We start from the raw sequence: 18,278 nt of genomic DNA on the forward strand, positions 1-18,278 counted from the left end.
TTTCATCTCTTCAGAGCACTCGAGAGAAAACAGGTCGAGGTATACGTCAAGGGACAGCTATTTATTACACAGTTACAAGACACTCATTTACATTAGCTGTATTCCAGTTCCTTTCTAGTCTTTGCTATATATCTATTCCCTCAGTATAGATTAAAAGTACAAACATAAAGAATTCCAGAGCATTTGCCCTCTACACCATTGCAGCAGTCAGCTCCTTCATCGGATTCACGTAGTCCTCCAGGCCCGTCTCCTCATGGCTTCCATCACGTATGGCGGCAGCTAGGGCTCGTCCGGCAGTGACGCAGTCATTCACTCCAACACCCGTATACCAGGCACCGACCACCTTCAGGCGAGAATCGTATTCCCGGGACAGAGACTCGTGCAGCTCCTCCATGCGGTCGTGATGCCCAACGGTGTATTGCGGTATGGCATTGTGCTGCAACCGGGCCCTGGCTATGGCTGGCTCCTGAGTGATCCCAAGATGGCGGGCAAGCACCGACTTTGCCATGGCTATGCCTTCTTGCTCGTCCGGCAAGTCAGACCTGCTCCATCCATCCCACCAGTGGCCACCTATCATGACCGCAAGCTTCGTTCCCTTAGCAGTATCTTGACCAACAATGGCCTGTGACATGAATATCACACCCAGCGCGCGCTCAGGGTTCTGTTCAATCGGCACAGAACGAGGTATCAGATACCCGAAACCCTGCACTGGTATGAGGTCAGGGTCACTGTAGAAGAGGTTGACCACCATAACGCTGACGGCGTAGTTATTTGCCGCCAGCATCCTCGACGTCGCAGTTGGGGGTGTGCACTCCCCTGGTCCACGGAGCTGGTCTGCCAGCACTCTGGATGCAGTGGTCGAAACAACATAGTCATATCTCACTGGCGGCATGTTTGATCCCTCAGTGAGCTTCACCTAGAGTTAGCCGTGGTCTTCTATATTCAAAAGATGAATTAAAAAGAGAGAGAGAATAAGGCCATACTATCATTGACTGCTTGGCTCTGTCATATTGAATGTGAGATATAGCGGCCTCCCGGGTGATCTTCACGTTAGGAAGCTCAGAGAGATGGCGGTCCATGGCTGATACGAGGGAGTGCAATCCGTCATTCAAGGAAAGCATGTTGCTTCCAGCAAATAATAGAGGTAGCTTTGAGTTAAATTCCCCAGAGTAATCCCGCCGTATATCCTTGATCGCCTTTAGCTTGCTATATCTATGAAGGGACATCTTTCCAGACGTTGTCCGGTCCATTATCTCCATCAAGACCCCGTGTTCACCCAATTCGCAGCTCCAGAAGTATGGCATGGTCGCTTTGGCGCTCAACCGATCTATGTCTCCAGCATATATCCCATGGAATAACGCAGAGACGAAATTGTCAGTGAGCGGTTTTCCAAATCGCCTGGTAGTGAAGTCTGCTATCGATTCATCGCGCATTTTCGGGTCTCGAAGTTCTCGAAATGGCTCGCCTAGGAAGCCTGAAAGCAATCCCTTGTACGCTGGCTCATTCCACTGGCTTAGGATACGCCTGATGAAGCTCAGCGTGCTTGATCCAGGCTGTGGTGCTGGAACTTGGATAATGTGATCGGGGTAGTAGATATATCGGTTGACAGCAGCAGCGGTGCCGCTGTTCGTCCTCAGCGTCGACTTGAGCAAGTCCAGCTGGGCCAGCTAGATAGATATTTCTTTTTGTCAGGTGGTTGATATGTTCATTTAAGTGTAAAGGGAGGTATAGGCCTCTTCACGCACCAGTTCAACCACAGGCATCACATCCGGCATCTGATACCGCAGTGTCCGCGGACCGTACTCGAAGACGACCTTGCCGTCGCCTGTATCAACCGTCTCCGACTGCATCCATCCTCCAAGCTGCCTTGATTTCTCATACAAAGTGACCTGCGTGGTTCGCTGCTGGGCCAGGTGGAAGGCCGTTGCCAGGCCGGTAATCCCACCACCGATCACAGCAACCTGTTTATCGTCTCGACTGGACGTGCTGGAGAACTGAAGCTGCTGCTGCCGCCGTCGCCGCGACAGGGTCAAGCCTCTTGTGCATCGCTGGCGAAGGGCGGCTGTTGTTTGTGGTAGACGCAGGCAGCTCTCGGTGACCAGGCCAGGCCAGCGTCTTGAGCTCATCCTTCCTGTCTATTTCTGTCTTTCTTCACAAGAATAGAGCCCAATTGCTAGGCCAATTCCATGCTGTGTATTCTTAGGTAGCTCTCGCCGTCGTTGTGGTCGTATTCAATTGCTCGTGTGCTGCTCGTTGAAGCTGTCAATTTTTTCGCTTCTCTCTGGGTTGGCCAATTTTTTTTCCTTTGGATGTTTTGAGATTGGAAAATTAATGCATCTAAGACGGTAAATATTCATTCAAAAAAGAATATATATACTATTACACGCTGCTACTAAGAGTACAAGAACAAATGAGAAGAACCAGTTTCATCGCAATATACATAATCTAGATGTTCAATTGGTGCGCCAGCCGTATAGGAATCCCTCTTTTGAGGTAAAGATATAGTAAAAACAGAACCCTGATCCAACGCCGTTCATGCTCAGTAGACCGTAGAAAGAAGGGAAAGCAGAAATATTTGTTTTGAACAGAAGAAATGTGGAAGGGATATAGGGAAACGCCTGGCACTTGGGTTCCCGGAGAAAATATCGATCATCGTAGTGGAAGAGAATGTAGACATTAATATCAAGTTGGTGAAAGCTGAATAAAACTGGGGGATATAAATTTCTTTTTTTTTTTATTTAGGTGATGATTCCAGCGTCGTTGGACGGTGTTGAACCCGGCTTGATGAGCTCTTCTTCTTCGTCTGTGATGAACTTCCTCTCGCTGACGTGTGGCGTCTCTGCCTTTGCGGCGTCTGCACGCCATACCTTGTCGCTGAACACTCCGCGCTGGCCTTCGGCGTGTTTATATGGACATGTGCGGTTTAGACAAGGATTGAATCTGCAAGGTGTCTGGATGTGTGTGAACTTGCAGTCCTCAGTCGAGCAGTCCGCGCCGTTCCGACAGAGCGGCATGCTTGGGTGCTTGAAGGCGCACTTTGGGTTGGTACAGTGAGGGAAATATCGACAGATCTCTTCTGACTGATGGACCGCCTTCTGAGCTGGGGATGGGTGTCGGGCAACGCATTTCCGGTTCTTGCAGGCAGCTCCGTAGGGACAGTGGTCGCTCACGTCGACGCTGGCTCCCTCGGGTGCAGCAGGGGACTGGTGGGCGTACGGGCAGTCCTTGTTCGTGCATCTCAGGTTGAATCGACAGACAGAGTCCGGGCCCGGCACTTCTCGTTGCGGTTTTTCATCGGCCGGCTTACCCCCGTCGCCGTCCATTTCAACGTCTGCCGTCGCCTCCTGCGAGGGCTGGAGCTGTTTATCATGAGCTCGTCGGCCCGGGTGGAATTCCGCACGCTCAAAGAGAGATCGTCCCTGTGGCTGTTGCGGTGGTCCATTCTGGAAGGCTGGATTTATCGCGGGGGGTACAAAGCCAGGTATGAGCTGAGACATCATACGTGCTTGTTCCTCAAACATAGACATCATCTGCATCTGCTGCTGTTGGGTTATGTTCATCATGTTTGGTTGAGGCATGTTCTGCATCTGATTGTGATTCATGCCCATGCCCATGCCCATATTCATCCCCATACCCATCCCCATACCCATCGGCATGTTATTGCCCATGTGCCTCCCCGTCTGCATCCTGTGGCCGGCTCGACCGCCTCTGCCACCCTTGGAGCCATCTCGGTGCGAGTTTATCCTCTCCGTTCCCTGTTGGCTTCGAACTCGGTGAAGAACTGATTCGTTAGACCGGTCCATGGCCCGGCTAAGTTGGCCAAGTATACCTCTGCCGCGGCCATTATGTTTCTGGCTCCTCATATTCCTGGGGCCGGTTGGGCTGTTATTCATTATTTAGCAGCATACTCAAAAATAGGTGAAAGGCTGGAAAGAACATACACCAAAGCATCGGTTCCAGGGCCGGATCCTTCGTCCATATCCATATCTGACTGCGATACAGACGTATCGGCGGGGGTCACGTTCCCATTTCCTCCGTTTGCTTCATCTGAAAAGGATGGTATCGCCTGTGGAGGCTGTTCTTGCGGTGCTTCCTTCGAAGCGCCATTTAACCGCACGTCCAGCGTCTCAACCTGCTCGAACAACCATTTGGAAAACTCCGCCGCTTCTGTATCTTCGGGTCCGAGGCTGAGCAGGTCGTTTGCTAGCTCTGCTGAGATCTGGTCCTGCGTCTTTCCGTTGACAAGCATCAGTATAACATACTCCGCGAGCGCAGAATCGTCCCCGCCACCGGTGCTCCAGCCGAGTTCGACCAGCTTCGGCTGCACTACTTCATTCAGGGCATCGGCCAGCGGCGTATTCAGCGCGACAGAGACACCCATGGCAACGGGAGCTGTTTCCAGAGCTTTGGTGGAAGGCGTTTCAGGTGGCAAATTAATATCTTTCTTCCTCCAGAAACCAGGTCGTTCAACTGAGGGGCTCAAAAAGTGCTCTGCAGTCCAAAATGAGCGCTTCCCTCAACTATCAAGCTTGTAATAATCTGGCAATATCTCCGTAGCTCTTCAGCTTCGTATATGTTTTCTTTTCTTCTTTGCTTCTTTTTTATTGTCGCGAAATTCGCAAGAAGTTTTGATGCCAAGACTTGATTAGTCAGTTATCTCACGTGATAGATATGTATATTCACTTTTATTATGTAAGCATACACGTGACATGAAGCTGCTTCCTTTTTGGGAAGTTTCTTCCTCTTCTTCGAGACGTTCGAAAAGACACAAAACTTCAAGATATCAACGGACACTTCATAGACAAGATACCTGCAGTCATACCAGCGTCAGATTAGATAGAGATGTATCTTTCTTTTAGCGACCAGCTCTGCTAGTGCACTGAAACAGCCTTGTCTCTTCGTCGTTCAAACGGCCACAGCCATCATGGTCCCAGGGTTACCGACAGCGAGAGCTTTTGCCAGTGTCTTTCATCATCCAGAGATCTAGCCGGCTGAGAGTCCGGTGAGTCCTATGCTCCCGGCGACCGACCTGGCCGGGATGGCATTAGGGACAGGCACGGAAGGATACCCCCGTATACACAGGAGCATACGTCTATATGCGAAGCAGCGGCAGCATACTCCTCACATTATACTATATAATGAAAGTTCTGATGGAATCAAGTGGACTCCATATATTCTCTTTACCTATATTCCCAAATCTTTTGAAAATACCACCACTACAGAAGTTATAAGTTATTGCAGCTAGTGCGCAATTCTAGGCTATTACCCTTTCTCTATTTGCCATATTCAAGCAGTAAGCCAGCTTATCCCCTTCCGCCAACTCCCATATTTTTTTACTAATACTATATTACGCACTACTAGTACACAGAGTACGGTTTCTCTCTTAAAGAAACTCTAAGGTACTTGTGTTTAAGTTCTTCAGTATACTAACCTGCCTATTGTTCCTCCAGAGCCGCATGGCTTACCAAACATTAGGGTAACTCCGGAAGAGCTGGTAATGATATATCCGAGCACTATCTATTCAGTCGATAAGTAAGATTATTCCAGATCAATTATTATCAAGACTTGAGAGTATATTTCACCCGGAGCCGTTGTTCATGTTGCAGTCATTGAGAACCTTGCCTTGGCCCTCCCTGAGGCTTGTCCTGGTAGCCTGGTGGGAAAGGTTTATGCACTCTCCACTTGCCATCACTCAATGAGATATACTTCCTCGAAACCACCCATATCGGAAACTAGGTTACAGTGGGTGGGATTGCCGACTGTAATAAATCGCCTTAATCCCGACCAGAAGCTAGAAGATATAACTAAGCTCGCACAGTTACTGAGAAAAAGGAGTGAAATCCTAGTCTACGAGCACGGAGCATCCTCATCCTACAACTAGTATCCTATACAAAGTCAAGCAACTAACCATAAAAAGAGCTTATAAAGACTACATAGTGTCAAGTGGATATCCGCCGGATAACTATCCTCACCGGGAGAAGACTCCGGCCAAAGAAGGGACCAGTATTGTCCCACGGGAATATATTGTGGCTCGAAATACACCATGAGCGCTCTACCACTGTGGTCGTTTGACGAAGAGATATCCAACCATCTAAATGTAAATTTCTTCTTTTGTGGGCCCAGTGATTTACCCTATTTTGAGTGATTGAGACTTCATTCCTATACAATAATGCCTTATTGTCCAACCGTCCTCTTTGCACAAACGTTTTGCTCGCCCGTATAGCAAAAGCAGTTGAAAGTCATCAAACGCACGTAAAGACGAATTTTTACTAACAAGTTTGTGCCCTAGAAATTTCATCCTCGCTATCATGACTCTCAGCCCTCAGTCGACAGTGAATTCCCACAATCAAAGAATTCATAATAAGATATCCACAGCGGATCAAGGGTAATCTCCCCACAACTATATTACGGAAATGGCAACTACCAAGTTAGCTTCGAGACCGGCAAGGTGCTAATTTCTACAACAATACCAACTGTATGTCATCCATGCTCTTTAAAAATTCCAACAGCCGCTTTACTCCTACTCTAGCTCAAAGATTTCCAGCATCCGTCTCGGGCTTGCCAAAGTAGCAATAGTATTAAGGACCAGGCGTTGATCCGGAAACGTATTTCAACCGAGGGTTACAGCATAATTATTGATGCAGTTGCATCCGTCAATTTGAATCGATTCCATATCCATGCTTCTAACCCGGTCTTCCCTCAACCCCGAAGCTAATCCAAGTTACGTACCATCTGTGCCAGACGTGGCTATTTTCCCAGAAAGAGTCGATATAGTTATACGTATGAGCTGAGACTTGGTATCTCGGTATTCCCGGAGATTGGTTTACTTAGTTATACAGCCACTATTGATCATGTCTTGCCTGGATAAGCGGGGAATCTTATGATATTAAACCTCCAGCGGCCATATCAAGTTGAAATCTTCCGCCGAGTATCAACTCCTTGACTTACACATGAAAGATCTAATCACTCATGTTTCCCCGCATACCAAATGCTTTCATAAAACACGGGATGACCCTTCTTAGAACCTAACCTAGGTCTAAAATATCGACAAAACCCAGCTTACCTTCAAGCAGAATTGCCACGCGAGTCCATGATGCTCTTCGAGATACTCAACTTATCCGGATTGTAACGGAATTATTAGCTATTGATCTAGGCCTTTGCCTTCCCTCTCAAAAGCTGGATAAAAAAGGAGCTTGTTGATCCTGTAATTAGCCCGCAGCGGTTATATATGAGAGGACCTTGAAAAACAGAGCACCCCCACGATACACAGTATGTATTGGTTACGGGATGAGCGAACATTTATTAGTGCAACGATTGTCCAAATGATATACTACCACATACAGGGCAGTGTGTGTGAATGGTTGCGCAATGTGACTTCAGGCACCAACTACTATGTAAGGGGAAGTTACTACATGGTGAACCTCCGTTCTATCGTTTCGTATTAGGGTAATCGAAGAACGACAGGTTTTAACTATGTGCTGAGAGCCAATCGAGCTCCATTTCACGCCATCATCATCACCATCAGTCAACCAGTTTTGTATCCGCCAGAGGACACTTCCCTCCTAACATCGCACAACCACCCGGCGGGCTCAACATTATCCCGTGTCTCCGAAGCAAAAAGGCCCCTGACCTTGCAATAACTATTTAGTTAACTATTATCTAAGCAAGTCCTCCTCACATGCGAGAATATAGAATATTGAAACTCCCGCAAATTTATATTCCCCCAGCCAAAAAGTTCGACAGACTGACCACGGTGCTTTCAATGAATAGAAAGCGACCGCCATTACTCTGTATCACTGCTAATTCTTCACGCTGGGTCCTTCATCTCTTGATCTTGACGAGTCGGCTGCCCAGAGCTTGGAGAGCTTGGATGAGGACACTATTATTACTCAGCCAATCAATTGAATATCCCAGGCACCATTCCAAGGTACAACGTTTCCGCACAAGGAAAGCTTTGCACGCCCTTGGTCCGACCTATTACCGTATTCGTTTTTTATATCAAGTTTGTGGATGATGTTCCTGGAAGATGACAGGCTGTTTCACCCACATGCTGGACAAAACAGCCAATTCCCCATCCTTCCTCGGCTCCAGCGGCACTCCGGGGAGATATCTCACCGTTCTAGGCGCCCAAGCCAATAGTTAACGGTTTCATTTGGCCACTGCTTCGGGGGGTATTTTATCGATATCCCCGCTCCTTTATTCCCCTTCGATTAGGGTATCGTCTTTAATCAAATACTGTGTGTGTCTGCATGTTGTGGCCGAATTAAAACAGTCTTTCTTATCACATCCCAGAGCGCACGATCAATTAACCTGCTAGGGTTGTCACAACTTGACGGCCTTCGCAAATAGAGCAATTAACTCTACTCTTACAACCCTTGTGCACGAGGAACCAACTTTTGCGAACGAGAGAGCGCATATGCAGTTTAAATAAAATGATTGAAGAAATCATTCAGAAACTTTCCCTTGGTGGCGGATTTCTGTGGTCTCTCGTCGTTATTGTCCTTTTTTATGTGGGTTATGACTTATACACAGATTATAAGGTGTCCAGGCTAGGAGCATTTGCTCCTCGCATTAAAACCTATCTGCCACTAAGTGAGTTAGGAGATTGCGGTAGCTCTTATATCATTGGGGAAAGGAACCTTTTCTAATATGTTATCTAAACTAGGTGCCGACTTCATTGCCAAGGGGTTCAGTGCTGCGAAAAAACACAGAGATCTTGAATTTTTTACATCGATATTTGAAACCACCCCATCACCTTGGGGTGGCTCCATAGCAACAGCCGAACTAAAGGTCCGCCCCCATGCACGCAACATCTTCACTGCTGATCCAGAAAACATCAAAGCTGTCCTGACCAGCCAGTTCAGTGATTATGGAAAGGGCTGGCGTTTCCATAAGGAATGGAAAGATTTCTTGGGTGACAGCATCTTCGCGACTGATGGAGAGCTCTGGTCGCGATCTAGACACTTGATTCGGCCGATGTTTGCAAAGGAGAGATTTGTCGACACCGAGATCTTTGAGAAGCACATCGAAAAGTTGATCCCGCGACTCGCCACAAACGAAAATGGGGGCAGCATTGTAGATGTTGGACCCTTGTTTTTTAGATTCACCCTAGATGCTGCAACTGATTACTTGCTTGGGAAGAGTGTCGATAGTCTGGATGACCCGAAAACCTCCTTTGCAGAATCTTTCCAATATGTTCTACATAAACAGTCCGTCCTCTTCAGGGCAGGGTATGTCTTTTCTCTTTTCCTCTTTGACAGTTATTAATGCCCTCATGTAAAAATTATAAATATTAACACCACCACAGTCCCCTACGAAAGTTCTTTTCAGAACGAGAATTCAAGGCCAATATTCGAAAGATGAATGACTTCCTCCAGCAGTTCATTAACCAGGTGCTAGCCCTAACGCCCGAAGAATTAGACAGCAAGCTTTCCAAGCAAGACACATTCCTTCACGCTCTCGCCAGGTTCACTCGTGACCCAGTTGTTCTACGCGACCAGCTCGTTGCTATCTTGCTTGCCGGCCGTGACACTACTGCCGCTACCCTTGCCTTTGCCATGTTTGAACTATCCCGCCATCCAGAAACGGTTAAGAAAGCACGAGCAGAGATCTTTGCAACATGCGGGACTAACAAGCCAACCTACGGTGACTTGAAAGCAATGAAATATGTCAACGCTGTCATTAACGAAACCATGCGCCTGTACCCTGTTGTACCGTTTAATGTTCGCCATGCCGTTGTCGACACGACACTCCCCCGTGGCGGCGGCCTTGACGGCAAATCTCCCATTGGTGTTCCTGCCGATACCCGGATCCTCTACTCAACAATGGCTATGCAACGAAGGCGCGATTTATACGACCCGCCTCCATCCGCCTCCTCATCTCCCGAGGAAAAGGCTAAGCCTTGGTACGACCCCCATGAGTTCCACCCTGAGCGTTGGACTTCCGGCTGGCAACCGAAGCCATGGCACTTCATTCCCTTCAACGGCGGCCCAAGGATATGTCTGGGACAGCAGTTTGCTACCATCGAAATGGGATATACTATTACTCGCATTTTGCAGCATTATTCTGAGATTACCGGAATCGGATGTCCTCCGCCAGGAACCGATCCCATTCTCAAAACCGACGTGACTCTCTCTCCAGGCGAGGAGTTTAACTGTGTTTTCCGTCGCGAGGGGGCCGAATAAGGAGGCCCTGGCCTTCCGATTCTAATGACGTTGGTGCTCCGTGTTATTTCTCTTGTTCTTACCTCTTTGATCATTTTTTATGTTTTGTATAAATCGGGGTATTCATCAGCCGGCACCATGTATATACGGCAATTCGGGCCCAAATGAACTTCCTTGGGCAATTAGTATAGGTATCTTCTTCTCCTTTTTCTCTTCGACCTCTCACGTGAATGCGCGAAATCCAACAGAAATAAAATAACCTCAAAGCGGGCAACAAAGTTGAGAACCCCCAACAAGCGGCACAGCCAGTGGCGCTAGGATGGCTGCTCAATATAATAACTATCCTAGGACGTGCGCCATTTCCATGATGTCCAAATGGCTCCATGCTGGAAGATCCAAGCAGATTCCATTCGAGGAACGAATGGAGCCCTCGTCAATTACGTGAAACCGCATTAGTGGCCCGATGATTGTTCCATTGTTGTATAGTTCGAAATATCTCTCGCTGCAAGGGTTGGCTTCTTATTCTCATGTTGTGCAAGGCATCAAGGACAAAGAACTCTAGGTCATCTGCCCGCGGTTCACGGCCCTACGATGAACTGGACACGCCAATACTGGAGATATTCACGCATTATCTCGAGGTCAGATAGATGCCTCTTCTTTATTCTTGTGGCCCTTCGGTCATCGTCAATGTTACATATAGAGTGCCGCGTTCCAAAGGGCTGTGGGTATATATCCCAGGTCAACCCTCTAGCTATGGCTTGCCTCTGAGTTTCCTGCACAAAGGCCCTCAAGTTTATTTCCAATCCCTCTCTCGAAAAGGGTATTTTGTTATTCTCAAAATGACAATTATCACTACGTCCGTTGGCAGTTTTGCCATTGCTCTTCTGGCTTTTGGAAGAATCGTCCTTGGTGGCCCAATTCCTATCGACATAAGGGGAGACGTCATTATATCTATCCCCAGTGGCAGCCACACCCACACCGGGTCCGATCCCTTCACAGGTTCAGGTGCTCTGGAGATGAACAAGGTTTCTGCCAGAGTTGATAATGGCGGCAGAATACCACCACAGTGGCACCTCCACAATGTACCTCCTCCCTTCACGAAACATCGAAACACAGTCGAGGCCAGATCGACGGCATTCACAGAAACTATCAAAAAGATTAGGGCATATATAGGTGCCAACCCTACTTTAGAACACACACAATCAACCGCGGCAAAATCTGCGAAACCTCCTGCGAAACGATCAGAAAAAGATAAAGTTGGCCACCCTGTACCAACCCAGTCTGCTGTTGACCATATAACACCCATACCCGGAGGCCCATGGAAGTACAGGGAGCCAGCCAAAACCAAATACCCCGCAAAGCACAGGAATCCTGTGCCAGTTATTTGGTGAGCTGTCCGGTGATGTCATCGTGAAATCATTTGGGTTACAGCCTATATGAATCTCGGGGTATAGGGGATGGATTCTCATGGAGTGGAGTTTTTTTTAAGGGAACACTACTTTTATACAGTGAGGACTAGAGTCTCACTATCCCCTTGAATAGTCGATATCTTTACATGAATACAAACTATCTTCCTATCAAATTGGCTGTTATATATTTTCCCCCCTCCGTAATCAAATTGAATACACATTCACTATAACAAAACTACACTAGCGTTCAAAACTCCTCCCTCCTGGACAAGAGCCTTTACCACGCTCTCATCCACTGCTTTATCAACTCCGAGAATCATCAGTGCCTCGTCATAAGCTCCAACCCCGTCCTGTTGTTTGCCCTTTGAAACAGGTGCAACACTCATAAAGTTGATATTCACCCCTTTCCCCCCCAAGATGCTACCAACAACACCGATTTTACCTGGAGAATCAAAGTTGTGGCAGATAAGCAGTGTGCCTTCAGGGACAAAAGACGCTGTAAAGCGGTCTAGTCTAGATATCAGAGGTTGAGACTCTGAACAAGTTCCGGAGATGATGTGGTTGTATTCACGATGTGACCCGGGATCCTCTCCCTTAGTATTCCTTGGCGCCCCGGCAACGAGGGTAATTAGGGAGGAGTACGAGTGGGACGGACTATCCCTTGAACGCCGCTCGTTGATTATTATCCCGCGTTCTCTGGCGACAAGCTCAGCATTCACAATGCTCACGTTCAAATCTTTGCTTATGGGGCTGATGAGTCCCTTTATAAGAGCGGTAAAAAGCGGTTTTGTATTGGTCATCTCCGCAACTTCACCTTCATATATTAGGTCAAAGGTATTACAATTCGAGACCTGGTCCTTTACAGCGCCGTAATGCTGGGTATAAATGCTTCCAATCTTCTCGACCAGACGAACATAGGGTTGAAGCTTTTTGTATTCTTCTGGCAGGATAAGTGGAGCATTTACTGCACTTCGTGGTAATGCCCCGCCCAATATCTGGAGTACCTGTTCGCATACGTCTATTGAAACGTTCTCCTGTGCTTCAATAGTAGAGGCTCCTAGGTGCGGCGTTGGAATAACTTGAGGATGGGCAACGAGCTTAGCTGAGGCTGAACCAGGCGAAGGGGGCTCTGTAGCAAACACGTCAATTGCTGCCCCTGCAATATGGCCTGATTCCAAGGCATTCAGGAGGGCTAGCTCATCTATTGTCCCACCGCGGGCCACATTAAGGATCCGAGAGCCAGGCTTCATCTGGGCTAATTCGGCGGTTGAAATCATGTCCTTGGTAGACGCAATCAGGGGGGTATGAATGGTCAAAAAGTCAGCGGTAGGAAGCAAGGCTGAGAGAGACGGCATCAAGGTGACTGATGCAGATGCAGCTACTGCAGAAGAGGCATAGGGGTCAACGGCGTTGACTTTCATGCCTAAGCCTTTGGCCAGACGGGCCACAATCAAGCCCACTATCCAGTATCATATTAATATAGTCCTATTATACGATCAAGATGTGAATAAGAGATATAAATACCTTTTCCCAGGCCGATTATCCCCAGTGTCTTCCCATGTACTTCCACTCCGACTAGTCGACTCCTCTCCCATCTGTTGCTCTTCAGGCTCGAGCATGCATCCGGGATATTCCTTGCCATGCACATTAGGAGCGCAATTGTATGCTCCGCCGCGGCCATATTATTGCCGGAAGGTGAATTAACGACAACGATGCCTTGTTTGGTGGCGGCATCAATATCTATAAAGAATATTAATTTAGCTGCGTTCAAGTTAGATATAAAGACATAGCACAAGGACTATCTCACCAATATTGTCAACGCCGACACCAGCTCTAGCAACGACCTTGAGCTTCCTTGCCGCTTGCAGAAGAGAAGCTGTCACTTTGGTCCCAGAACGTACGAGGAGAGCTTCGTACTCGGGAATGATTTCGATGAGTTCTTCAGCACTCAGCCCCTGGCGTTCGTCGACGTCTAGGCTCGTCCTTAGCAGAGCAAGGCCATCTGGAGACAACTCTTCCGGTACAAGGACCTTGGAACGAGATGTTAGACCGTTTTTTATAGGAACTGCCATTTTCTAATGATATTCCCAGGGTTCTTGGTCAGCGGTAATATGTAGTTTAGGTGGTTCATAGGTGTGGGTGTAACATATAACCAACGAGGCTCTGCAGAGGAACAACCGCCTTTATACAGATGAAGCCAGAGGGGATCAAGAGCCTCAGTAGAAGATAAACTACCTCAAGTGACTCCGAGAAGTGCCACCCTTGGGGACAGCAAGGCTCTTGTCTCACATGCCAGAGAGTTTTCTCCGCGAATGAACTGGGCGAACTGTCCGCCACTGTCGTTTCCAAGGCCAATCACAGGTTTTTATTGTCATAGGGTAGAAAAGAGGGCATGGGAGAACAACCATGGGAGAGAAGGGAGACGAAGAAAACGGGGGTTTCTGGCTTCAAAGGTCCCCAGATACGGGTATTCTCAGTCACTCAGGGGCTTGTTTGCTGGATATCTGTCTCTGACATGAACCTCGAGGCTGGCTTTGGAATCGTAGCTTTCTGTAGTTATGCATTCGTTGTAGATCCATGGAAACAGCCGAAGCTTGTGATGGTAACTGGCGGCAGTGACTGGTAGTCGTTGTACCCGCAGCGGGTTTAATATAGATAATTTCTCGCAAGGTTCTTTGGGAAATTGGAGTCAAAAATTACTGATGCATAAGATAAACAGACGAAGAGGGCGAGTTTTAAGATGACAAGCTGTTTGGGCCGATAAAGCTATTCTATGTCGCATAATGTTCATCACAGGACATCGTGGGGACGGCCGTTCATGTATGTATATAGATATGTAAAAAGGGGGAAGAAGCCTAGTACTCCATGGACAATTCAAACAATTTCCGTAACTGCTCTCGTTCCTGCCCGAGCTCTTTGCTAAGATTGGGAGCCAAGTTGAGCACTCTCTGCTGTGGAATGGTGCCTTCAATCAACATGTCGAGATGCGAGTTATCGAATCCTAGAGCCTTCAGACCCCTTGGCTGGTCACCCAAACCGATTAGAAACTCGGCAATGGCTTCACTCAAGACCTCTCCGGCGCTCTCTCGCTTGACGTTGGATATATCTACTCCGAAGACCTCTGCGGCCGCCAGGTGACGGTCTGGGTTGCTGGCGGCCGTGAAGCGGAAGACGGCTGGAGCAGTGACGGCGACGGATACTCCGTGAGGAATTATGTCGTGGTCTACTTCGTAACCCTTGTGCTTGTAGCCTGGGTTCTGGCCTGATACAGGGTAACTCATGCCGTGACATAGGTGAACGCCGGCGTTGCCAAAGCCTACACCAGCCAGAGTAGCGGCAAGGAGCATCTGACTCTGGGCTTCGTGGTCTTCTGGGTCCCTTACAGCGCGTGGGAGATACTTGACCGTGCTCCGGAGGGACTGGAGGGAGAATATGTCTGAGATTGGGTTGGCACCCTGATACGCAGGCCGGTTTATGGGGTTGGTAGGCCTGGGAGTGCGCTCGTTGTAGGGAATCGCCGTCCAGGATTCGAGCGAGTGGCAGAGCACATCCAGCCCGGAGGAAGCATGGACAGCCGGCGGCATAGTTCGAGTGTTGAGAGGGTCACAGATGCCCAGCGTCGGCTTCATGTTCCGGTGTGCTACTCCGGTTTTGGCCTTCTTGTCGGTCAGATCGAAAATCGCCGTCCCAGTGGTTTCTGCTCCAGTGCCCGCGGTGGTTGGGATGGCGATGAGCGGCCTGAGAGTTCTGGCGATAGGCAAGCCTTTGCCCAGTGGCGCATTGACAAAGTCAAGGAAGCCAGCCTCCGGATAGACGCAGTAAAGGTTCATCAGTTTACAGGTATCGATGACCGATCCCCCGCCTGTGGTTGCTGTCTGTCAGTGATGCCATGCCTACTAGCCCAGATAAACAGGATATCTCTTACCAACAGCAAGAAATGCATCCGGATTATACGGCTTAGCAAACGCAATCGCATCTTTAATCCTGTATATAAGCGTCAGTTTAAATAATCTGTGTATGTTAGTGCAAGTGTAAGACTGACGAGTAATCCTTCGGTTCGACTCTGACTTGATCGTAGACGGTGAATTCGATTCCCTCCTTGCTGAGGCCCTCGACAGCCTGCTTCATGGCATTCAGCTTGGCCACATTCTTATCCGTGACGACGCACACTCTCTTTGCACCCAGGTTCTTGAAGTCCATCCCAACTTCTCTCGTGGCTCCAGGGCCAAACCGTATACTAGAGGCAGCCACTTCGAAGGCGTACTCCTTTTGCTGCGAGGCGTCAATTGGTGAAGCAAAGTTGCGTACATGTTTGGCCACCGCAGAGATCTGGCTCGGCTGGTGGTGATGGTGATGCGACGGGTTCGAGTGGCATGGACAGCTGGGAGGGTGGGTGTACTGGACGGTCCGGAGCAGGTTCAACGCCCTAGTTGCCGCCGACGGAGCGACTCTTATAGCTGGGACGACCATCCTGAAGGCTTTGGGCACTATTATCAAAGGGAAGAGCAAGCCTTTTATCACGCTACCCTGGTTTTTGGCTTTCGAAAGAGCAAAAATTGCCGGGCGGAAAGCCGAAGGGCGGGGAGGAGAGCCGAGGTTCCCGGCGGGCGTTTGTTTCCGCGGCGGAGAGGGAGTTCCCTTTGGATAGTTTCCTCCCTGAATTATATAGACACAGGAAGTTCCAGGCAGGAAGGCAGGTAGACGGTCACTGTGGGATAATGGGTAATCGACGGTCAGCTTTGAAAGTCGTTTTGAGGACCAGACTGCTGCCTGCGCCACCAAGCGAGGCTGGTCAGTAATTACGAGCTATTAAACAGGGGCGATGTTTTGATAATTTCGTATACTTACTGCTTCTCAGAGATGCATGATTAGAACATTATGGCTTTACATTGGTAACTATACAACAGACATCGTAAAGTATATGTTACTGCTTCGGCTTTCGAGTATCGTGCAAGACCAAAGGTACTTCCATCTACATACAAAGTTACATACAACACGAAGTACCTTTGTCAGGTGACCGTACGAGGCTTGCTATCGACAAGTTTTGACTGCCCAAAGGTCAACAACAGTCCGGCATTCACAAAAGGGGGGATCTCTCGTGTACACGATATGCAAAGAAGACCTCAAACCAGACATTGCTCTAGGATATGACGAAAATGAAGGCGTTCTTTGGCCGAAGTGGGCATTCCCAGCTGCCACCACAGCAGCAGCAGCAGCAGAATGAACAAAATCCACCCAGTTACCCTCCCCAGTCGCCCGAAGAGCACCTGATTCCTCCTCCTCCATACTCCGAGGCGGTGGAGGTGCCTTCAAACGAGACTGTGGCAGAGGCCGTCGATACCAATATCAGTGCAGCGGACACCCGGGCGGAGGAAACCAACCCCCTGAAACACAGCCCACTCTCCGACGAAGAAGCAGCCTTACATCTGGCTGTGAAGAATAATCATGTCGGCGTGCTTAGTGCCCTGATAAAGGCCGGCGTCAACGTCAACTGCGCAGACTCCAGTGGCTGGACGCCACTTCAGAAGGTGATATCTCACAACCAGGACAAGTCCGTAGCGGCCGTCAACGCCCTTTTGATAGCTGGTGTAAACGTCGACACGGCGAACGATGAAGGCATGACAGCACTGGGAGTCGCTGCATCCAAGAACCTGCGAGATATCTCAGACATCTTGCTCAAGGCTGGCGCAGAAATCAACCCGTCAGATGCCCAAAGGGTTCCCTGGTCGCCATATCTCCTCGCAGCGTGGAACGGACACCTTGACCTGATGAAATTCTATCTCAACTGGGGTGCCGACGCACATACGGTCAATAACGAAGGCTGGGATGCATTGCACGTCGCCGCCAGACAGAATCACTTCCCGGTTCTTCGATTTGTGCTCTCGACCAAGGAGCCGCTCAGCATTCGCTCGGTCATCCATGATAAACGCACGGCGCTGCACATTGCAGCAAAGTACAACAACTTAGAAATTGCGAGGTTCCTCATCAACTCCGGAATCAGGATCCATGCAAAGAATGAGGCCGGCTATACGGCTCTACATGCTGCGGTAGAGGAAGGGAACGATGACATCGTCTTGCTTCTGATAGAGAGCGGTTCTGAGGTTGATGCCAGGGCTGACGGTGACTGGACGGCCCTAGCACTGGCTGCTTATCATAAAAAGGAATCAACAGTTCGGCTGCTCGTCGAGAAGGGAAAGGCAGACATCGAAGCGAAGAATTCTAGTGGCTGGACACCGTTGCTTCTGGCTGCCAGATGGGGCCACGATGATATTGTACAGTATCTTGTTCAGCATGGGGCAAACCCAAGGGTAATGTCGGTTATGAATAGAACAACCTTGCATATGGCAGCACTGCACCAGCATGAAGAGATTGCAAGGATTCTGGTCGGCTTGGATATCGATGTCAATGCTGCTGATGAGGATGGATGGATGCCTTTACATATGGCTGCCAGGAACGGAGCAGAGACGATTGTTAGCCTCTTGCTGGAACGCGGCGCCAACCCAAGTGCTGAATTCAAACCTGGCGGAGTCAGCTCGTCCCCTCTGCAGCTTGCGGCCGAAGAAGGCCACGATAAGGTGGTCGAGATGATAATTCAGGCTCAGAGAGCCCCGAAGAAGTAGATTGTCTTTTTCATCAGGAAGTAACACGGGTGTGCATGGAGTTTTGCCGGGTTCAGAGGGGGGTTATATACGATTTATGAATATAT

General features: G+C 48.9%; 7 protein-coding genes across 7 annotated transcripts; 3 read left to right on the plus strand and 4 right to left on the minus strand.

The window, feature by feature from the left end:
* Window positions 1-190: 190 nt before the first annotated feature.
* MCYG_08646 (protoporphyrinogen oxidase) lies at window positions 191-2,126 on the minus strand (the record flags this gene model as incomplete). The annotated part of the gene is made up of 3 exons (XM_002842769.1): window positions 191-910; window positions 984-1,667; window positions 1,746-2,126. 3 exons carry the CDS (start codon window positions 2,124-2,126, stop codon window positions 191-193), a joined length of 1,785 nt encoding a protein of 594 aa, XP_002842815.1.
* Window positions 2,127-2,738: 612 nt separating this feature from the next.
* Window positions 2,739-4,381, minus strand: MCYG_08647 (conserved hypothetical protein; the record flags this gene model as incomplete). The annotated part of the gene is made up of 3 exons (XM_002842770.1): window positions 2,739-3,781; window positions 3,830-3,882; window positions 3,942-4,381. The coding sequence occupies 3 exons, from the start codon at window positions 4,379-4,381 to the stop codon at window positions 2,739-2,741; spliced, it is 1,536 nt and encodes a 511-aa protein (XP_002842816.1).
* Window positions 4,382-8,432: 4,051 nt separating this feature from the next.
* Window positions 8,433-10,184, plus strand: MCYG_08648 (cytochrome P450 52A10; the record flags this gene model as incomplete). The annotated part of the gene is made up of 3 exons (XM_002842771.1): window positions 8,433-8,592; window positions 8,666-9,230; window positions 9,308-10,184. 3 exons carry the CDS (start codon window positions 8,433-8,435, stop codon window positions 10,182-10,184), a joined length of 1,602 nt encoding a protein of 533 aa, XP_002842817.1.
* An 818-nt stretch (window positions 10,185-11,002) lies between these two features.
* Window positions 11,003-11,554, plus strand: MCYG_08649 (uncharacterized protein; the record flags this gene model as incomplete). Its single annotated transcript, XM_002842772.1, has 1 exon — window positions 11,003-11,554. The coding sequence occupies one exon, from the start codon at window positions 11,003-11,005 to the stop codon at window positions 11,552-11,554; it is 552 nt and encodes a 183-aa protein (XP_002842818.1).
* A 242-nt stretch (window positions 11,555-11,796) lies between these two features.
* On the minus strand, window positions 11,797-13,644 carry MCYG_08650 (D-3-phosphoglycerate dehydrogenase; the record flags this gene model as incomplete). The annotated part of the gene is made up of 3 exons (XM_002842773.1): window positions 11,797-13,031; window positions 13,097-13,312; window positions 13,380-13,644. The coding sequence occupies 3 exons, from the start codon at window positions 13,642-13,644 to the stop codon at window positions 11,797-11,799; spliced, it is 1,716 nt and encodes a 571-aa protein (XP_002842819.1).
* A 783-nt stretch (window positions 13,645-14,427) lies between these two features.
* On the minus strand, window positions 14,428-16,042 carry MCYG_08651 (NAD-dependent methanol dehydrogenase; the record flags this gene model as incomplete). Its single annotated transcript, XM_002842774.1, has 3 exons — window positions 14,428-15,434; window positions 15,498-15,556; window positions 15,615-16,042. The coding sequence occupies 3 exons, from the start codon at window positions 16,040-16,042 to the stop codon at window positions 14,428-14,430; spliced, it is 1,494 nt and encodes a 497-aa protein (XP_002842820.1).
* Window positions 16,043-16,728: 686 nt separating this feature from the next.
* On the plus strand, window positions 16,729-18,192 carry MCYG_08652 (protein kinase PKK2; the record flags this gene model as incomplete). Its single annotated transcript, XM_002842775.1, has 1 exon — window positions 16,729-18,192. The coding sequence occupies one exon, from the start codon at window positions 16,729-16,731 to the stop codon at window positions 18,190-18,192; it is 1,464 nt and encodes a 487-aa protein (XP_002842821.1).
* Window positions 18,193-18,278: the final 86 nt, after the last annotated feature.

The sequence above is a fragment of the Microsporum canis genome, genomic scaffold, assembly GCF_000151145.1.
Source record: "Microsporum canis CBS 113480 supercont1.9 genomic scaffold, whole genome shotgun sequence".
NCBI classification, from domain to species: domain Eukaryota; kingdom Fungi; phylum Ascomycota; class Eurotiomycetes; order Onygenales; family Arthrodermataceae; genus Microsporum; species Microsporum canis.